Source organism: Uloborus diversus, chromosome 6, assembly GCF_026930045.1.
Source record: "Uloborus diversus isolate 005 chromosome 6, Udiv.v.3.1, whole genome shotgun sequence".
Taxonomy (NCBI): Eukaryota; Metazoa; Arthropoda; class Arachnida; order Araneae; family Uloboridae; genus Uloborus; species Uloborus diversus.
The window spans coordinates 9,704,097-9,711,823 of NC_072736.1; the positions used below are offsets into that span (position 1 = coordinate 9,704,097).

The following is a 7,727-nucleotide window of genomic DNA, read 5'->3' on the forward strand; positions in this document are numbered from 1 at the left end:
AAACATGTCCGTATCCAGAAAAGGGGGATGAGTGACGCCCCCGAAATGTTTTGTACTGTAAAACAGAAGAAAGTTTTTTTTTTTTTTTAATTTCTAATGTCAGAAAAGGAAAATAACGGGTTTTTTATTCTGAATTTTGTAACTATTAAACGAGTGAAAATTTGAAGAAATACAGAAAAAGCAATTCTAATTTTCATTAACTGCAAAACATACTTGAAGTTTGGACCCTTTATTACGACTTCCTGCTCTCTTCCCCAATTCAATTCAGGGCTGTCCAGGGCCAAGGCAGGCCCCTTCTCAGTTTGGTAGACTTGCCCTTCTCTAGGGGAATGTACAGAAATTTTGGGGCCAGTCACAAATGACGTTTTCGGGCCCCCTCCATATTGTTTACCCTTATTTTCACCAACAGGTGTCCCTTCTCCCCCCTGTGCACGCCCTTGCCCTCCTCCCCCTATAACTCTTATAAAACTTTCACTGCACCGATTTCGAGCCGGGGACTCTCCAAAGGCCGGGCCCCTAGTTTCCGAGAAGGCTAGTATATGGTTACCATGATGTGCCAAATTCAGCATCTTGATACATCCTGAGTAAAAATGCAAAAAATCATTATTTTCGCGTTTTTATAGCATATTTTTCAAGATAAATTTTTGAAACTGATATGTTGCATGTTTTGCCATTTATTTAATACCGAATTCAGTATTTTGGAAGTTCTTTTGTTACTGCTTGTTTTTATCTTACTTCCACTGCATACTGTTAATATCTTAAGCATGAGGAAAAAAAATAACACTTACTCTACACTATTTCATTTTCTGCACTACTTGCGATTGAAAAAAAAAATGTTTGCTTTGAGAAATATTTCGTTTCATTTTTATTTTTAACTTAAAACGGGTGTGTCTTACAAAGTTACAATCATTTTGTAAGACTGTGCAATCAACTTCTGGAAAGTGCAAATAAAGTGTTTTAAATAATTTCAACTGTTCTAGAGTCTTTGAAAATTATTTAAGTTCTTGAAATTTCTTGAAAAGTTCTTCAATTTTGTCTCTTATCAAGAAAATAAAGTATGAATTGTCCAAATGACTAGAACATTACCCTTTCGTTTTTATTCTCTGACTCTCTACACCATTTCTTTTAAGCCATTTTATATATTTTTTATACAGTAGGGTATTTGATGAAAAGGGGGGGTGGGAGTCATCAAAAACAAGCTACACGTAAAGCCGATATGAGCAAATGACGATGTGCTTCTCTTTTCTCCTCTCCTTTTTTTCCTCTCAGTCGATTACTGTCAACGATTTGTCAAGCAAGCAATTTTTATTTTGATTGATCTTGATTTGCAAAAGACTTTGCTTGCCTATTTTTTCTTCTCATTTTTGTCGCCTCAATTACCTCATATAAGGCCTCAAAATACAGATTTTTTTTTTTTTCAAAAAATTTTCCAGGGAGAAACCCCCGGACCCTCTGAAATTATGGGATGTTCTACATCCGACTTAAAGGGAAACACTCCTGTTATCTTTACCACTACAAAGATAAATAAAAAAATAATAAGAAAATAAAATAAAAATAACAACATTCAAAACAGTGGAATCATTAAAAATTGAGACAAAAAACATCTTCTGTGTTAAATATTTTTATGCATGTATGTGTGTGTGTGTGTGTGAAAACACACCCTCCCGAAAAAAATTTCTGCATACGGCCTTTGAATAGAATAAGTTTGTAACTTGAGTTCACTATATTGAGTTTTTCCCTGTTGAATAAGCTGTCAAAATTGGTCATTATTGCATTCCAATTATCAGAATAAAGCCCCCAAACATAACAACCTGTACAACATAACTCAAAATTCACAAATACATTTAAAGCTGTAAACATAAAACAAAAATTAATGTTAAAAGCACGCAGTAGCAAAAGAAAATTTTAAGCAAAAAGTTGTGAGCTTGTGAATAAAATTGAAAAGATAACAGACAAAAGCTTTTCCTGGAGTAAAGTTCATTCATTTTTTACTTCTTAGCTTCGTAACTTCGTAAATGTATCCTAATTTTGCAGCTTTTTTAGATAAAAATTAATATAAAAAACAAAAGGAAGATGGATGAGGGCCGAAGTCTCGAGATTTGCCCCGCTCTTTGGAGCACTAGCAAATCATTATTCCCTCCAAGTATAAAATTTTACTTGTATTGAAGAGAAGAAGCAATATTTTCAAAACTCTCAGCCTCTCTTGAGCCTAGACGTCTAATAAAGTATAATATATGTTGTGCAAGCAAGAAAGCTCTATTAGAGCTCTGTGTCAAACTATGACAATGATATTATGGCAAGAAATGTAAATCATAATAAAACAGCGAATTATTCGTACAAAATTTTACTGTTAGGTGACTATAATGTTGGTAAATCTTCTATATATTGTCGATTTAAAGATAATCAGTTCAAGGAAGTGTCAAAGCTGACAGTTGGCGCTGATAATTTTGGTAAAGTATACGAACTAGAGGAGCAAAATGTTACCGTAAGTTTTATTTGATTGTTAATCTATCTTTCAATACTTGTACAGATAAATATAAGTTAAAATTATTTAAATACATAGCTAACAAAGGGATTTTAAGGAATTTTATAATTCTGCTGTCAAAATCAATGTTTTTTCTGTAACACTTGGTCAGTAGTAAAGGATTCATTCGCTTTTTCATGCAAGCTCTTTTTAAATGTTTGGCTTATGAATTCCTTTCGTTTTGTTAGCATATGTGCTGGAAATCAAATTTAAACATGAATGTACCTTTTTGAATTTATAAATGTATCAAGATTTGCATAATTTAAAAACTAATACACTGGTGATTTTTGAAGTTCACTTTGTGTCTCTTCTTGTGGAAATTCAATAACACTTTGTCTTTTTTCAGTGAAATAATTTCAAGTATTTTACATTGTAATTGCGGAAACTGTGTGTAAGAGAGTATTGCCCATTACAAATTTTTCATACTGTACATTGTTTCTTGAAGCTGGGTTCCAGTTTATCGGATTAGAATTTGAAATTTACTCTAGTATTGCTGAATTTCACTCAAAGTTATTTCAGCTCTGCACTTTTAATACTTATATCCATGAAAAAGAATTAAAAAATTTTTGACACATAAATAAATGTATTTTCAAATGTCTATTTAACTCTACTATTTGTTTAAAGAGTTTAAAATTTTGCTTCTACATAACAGGAAAAGGAAAATAGTAATGCTTTTGTGCTCACAAAAACTGCTTCTGTATATAGTTGTGTAAAAGTTGAGAAATTTAGTACAAAAATGAGGTTAAAAGTTGGGGGCCTTCCTTAATGCAGGGAAGAATTTAAAAAATTTCCATGACGAATTTTTGAAGCAATTTTTGAATTATTGCAGCTTGTACTTTGGGATACAGTTGGGACTGAGCGATTTCGAACTCTTACAAGAAACTATTTTCGGAATGCTGATGCTTGTCTTCTTGTATTCAGCTATGATGAGCCAGATTCTCTCACTAGCCTAACCCAGTGGGTTGAAGACATCAACAATTTTGCAGAAAATGGTAAGTTATATTTTATTTAAAAACATATCTTTCAAAATATATTTATCTGTAAAAAATTATGCATTGTGTAACCAATGCAAGATTGACAATATCACCAACTTCAAAAACTACGTTTAAAAGTATTATCAACGGTGTTCAAAGAATAAAATTATTTTTCACTTTTTAGAGCAATTTTGAAGTCTGTTCTTTTTTTTTTTTTCAAAATTATTTATAAGGTTGGGCCCTTTTTTTTTGCGTAACAGGCGAAACTGTCAAATGCTAAAAGATTCAAAAAGTGGATCGTACATCACCCACTAAAAGAGAAATAAGGATAAAGACTGCAAATCTTTTTTTAAAAAAATTATTTAGTTTTATGCATCATAAATGATATCGTTTAATTATAACCTAGGGACAGGTAATTTCTTTCGTTAAGAATGATATTGTTTAACATTTTAATTTTATTCTTAGGTTTTCTAAGTTGCCTAAAACTACTCTTAAAAATTCAACTATATATAGTATATATGCTACCAGATATAAATAGGTTTTTCACATGGAAAAAATCTTTTAATTTGCTTAATATTGTTTTCAGCTTTGAAAGTATTAGTTGGCAACAAATGTGATTTAAAGAGCCAAACTACTTCAGACAAAATAAAAGCTTTTGCCCATCATCATGACTGTGATATAGTTTTCATTGTTTCTGCAAAGACAGGTACAGTTTTAATACTTCTTTACCTTGTTTTATTATTACAAAATTTTCAACATAATATTTATTATTTTTTAGTGTTTAACTTAATAAATTACTGTATAGAGCTTCGATTTAATGATACCCAGTTTAACCATTTCCACAATTTAATGATACATTTCACTGGTTCGGGTTTGACTGTATTACTGTATAGCTTCGATTTAATGATACCCAATTTAACCATTTCCACAATTTAATGATACATTTCACTGGTCCAAGTTTGACTGTATTACTGTATAGCTTCGATTTAATGATACCCGGTTTAACCATTTCCACAATTTAATGATACATTTCACTGGTCCGGGTTTGACTGCATTGAATATCTGTGCTCCCCAATTTAACGATATCCATTTAACGGTTACTTTTTACAGTCCTTTGACAATCGTTAAACAGAGGTTATACTGTACGTTGACATTTATTTTCACATAGCAGGTTTAGTGGAGATTTTTTTTTCTAAACATTTAAAAGATTTTTAATTTTTTTGTCACAGAATCAGTATCCACATTAGCAGGTTTCCAGGACCATCCGTTATATGAAATTGCTTCTTAATCAATGGAAAGGGGAAAAGTGGGATTTACAGCTCATCGCAAGTTTTGGAGACGCAAAGACAACACACAAAATTCAATAATCTTTTAATTTAAAATGTTTAAGAATTATTATATGCAATAACTTTTAATAGGAATTATTAATGAAATTCCTGCTCTACCCAATTCTTTTCCCCCACATTTTGATGGAACCAAAATAGGGGGTAAAACTGTTTGGAGGGTGAAAAATACTGACTTTACTGACTAAAATTTATAAAATACTGACTAAATACTGACCAAATACTGACTAAAATTTAAAACCATAACAAACTTTGGCATAACAAAAAAGAGTATCATACTTAGTGAAATAGATGCTAACTTTATTTACAATGTGCAGCAACATAATGTAAAACCCTTATGAGATATTTGAAAGACATATGAAAGTATATTTCTTCTTTCTTGAGAATAGTACAGAAAAAATGCTGTCATTCATTTCTTTCTTTGTTACATTTGGGACAAAAGGAGGGGGAGGGGGATCAGTTTGAAGAATTGATTTTTTTTAGAAATCACCCCTAATTTACCGTGTACTGCATAATTAACGGTTTTGTACACATTTAAAAATAAAATATACACCCTATGATCTTATGCAGTGATAATTGATTATTTTAATAGAGACAAGTACTACATGATGTGTAATAAAAAAAAAATATTCTACTATGAACTACTATTCTTTATTCTACTTTAAAGTATATTGGGAGGAAGAATGGCTTCTTAAAATTAACAAAACAATAAATAAATAGATAGATAAAATTAAAAAAAAATTTCTGTTGTAATAATACTTATGTTTTATTTTGTAGGTATTAGAAGCCATTTTAATCAGATAAAATTTAAAATAAAATTCTTTTTCCAGAGAATATATTAAATTTTTCCAACTGAATTCTTGATTATCCTTTTTAATCATGGCCAAAACAAAAATGAATTTCCTAGCAATTTAAACATTTATTGATCAATCATCATTTGTTGAAAAGAAAAGAAAAAAAAAAAAAAACATGCACTTGCTCTGTAAATATTTGCAACAAAAAACTACTTTTAGCATGGTTAATTTCTTATATAAAGGATTTAAATCAACATTTACATCAATGTTAAAACATTTTAAATTTCTCAAAAATACCCTTCAAATATCCAAGTTTGAGAAATATTTTGCATACGTCTTTAAATAAGTTTGTTCAAAACAAATCTCCCTGTTAGTCCCAGATTTATATGTTTCTTTCAATTTTCCGCACAGGTACTGAAGTTTTATTTTAGAAACAGGGGGGAAAGGGAAATGTTGCAACCTCACCATCATTTTTTGAACAAGAAAGGTTTTTATCAATGGAGTTGGGGGGGGGGGGGGCGATCAGACAGACCATCATACACACATTTCCCCATCCCAGTACCTTACTTTGAAAATTTTTACTTTGCAGTATTCATTAACTTATTTATTTGACAGTTATTTCTTTTTAAGAATTTTTTTACAACTAAAACCTTGTTAAGAAGCTAACAGCAAATTATTTTATAAATTAATGCAAACTTGACCAGGTTGGTAAAATTAGGTTGCAGTATTGGCAATATCTCACTTTTTTGCCATCTTATAAGAAAAACAAGAAAAATCACTGCCAATATTTTTCTTGAAATAAATTCTTGGACAAATTTGCAACAAAATACTGACTTTACTGACTAAATTTTGAAAAAACTGACAATTACTGACTAAGATGAAGAATACTGACTTGTACTGTCTTTTACTGACCAGTTTTATGCCCTGCAAAATTATAAAGGTTAGTTTTTTATGTAATAAAAAGTTCACATGTGCGTCCCTCTCCCCGATTGGTTGATTTTATAGCAGAAACTTAGATTAGCATATACTCTAGTTTCAGTTACTATTACTTTGAATTCATTTTCAAGTTTTCCTAAAACTGCAGAATTTTCTTTATGTAGAATAATTGCTTTTGTTTTAAAAGAAAATTTTGTTAATAAAACAAGAATGTGATTCTGTTCTTCTTAACCTTTGTTCTCACTACCAGCCAGCTCCAGTAATTTAAAATTTTTTTAATAATATGCAATATTTTTTTCCTACATCTCATTCATTTCATTGTTTTTCTGTAAAATAAAATTTCCTCCTTTATTCCAAATGTTTTTGTAAATAATTGTCAAAAGACAAGAATGTTTCTTGTTTTAATCCCTTGGAAATTTCTCTCATTTCAGGAGAAGGAATAGACGAGATGTTTCGAACTGTTGCACAAAAATTATCTTCTCGAAACAGTGAAGTTCGCAACAATCAAATTCTTTTCGAAAAAGATGTTCACCAGTTACAATCTCAGGAATCTAAAATGAACTGTTGTTGATGGCTTTGAGAACATATTCACTGAAGTCCTGATCCATGTCATAAAAAGACTTCAACAGAATTAGTTTACCATAATTCCAGAAATGTACGTTTTCAATGTCTTCTAAAAATTTTCGTTCCATGGAGAAGCAATCTCAAATTAGTGATGGCTTATTCGTTCGTTATAGTTTGTGGAACTTTGTTGTGATGTTTTCTGATTTCTTATACCTTGTTTTGAAATGAATTTCCCATCTGTTAATCAGGATTGGGTTTTAGATTGTCCGAAACAGGTTTACGACAGGACAGGTGGTTTTGGACAGGAAGGTAAAACCCAGGGTTTTTACCATACTGTTCAAAACCTTGCTAATCCAGTTGTTAATTTTTCCAGAGCCTGTGATTGTAAGATGCTGATTCCAAAAGTTCTGTAAAGTACCTTAAAATGTTGAGCCTCAGGTGCTACAGGATTGTTTCAGAAGTATTTAGCCAATTGGTGACCAATCCAATAAAATGGCCATCTACTCAAGAATTAGATGGCTCAGGATGCAATAATATTTTCAATCTTGTCTTCTCATAGCAAATGCTTTATCACCTTAGGCTCAAATGGTTA

At 30.9% G+C, this 7,727-nt stretch overlaps 1 protein-coding gene across 1 annotated transcript; it reads left to right on the forward strand.

Moving 5' to 3' along the window:
• The first annotated feature begins 2,293 nt into the window (after positions 1–2,293).
• On the forward strand, positions 2,294–7,410 carry LOC129225222 (ras-related protein ORAB-1-like). Its single transcript, XM_054859795.1, has 4 exons — positions 2,294–2,485; positions 3,354–3,516; positions 4,085–4,204; positions 7,003–7,410. Exons 1-4 carry the CDS (start codon positions 2,294–2,296, stop codon positions 7,140–7,142), a joined length of 615 nt encoding a protein of 204 aa, XP_054715770.1. The 3' UTR covers positions 7,143–7,410.
• Positions 7,411–7,727: the final 317 nt, after the last annotated feature.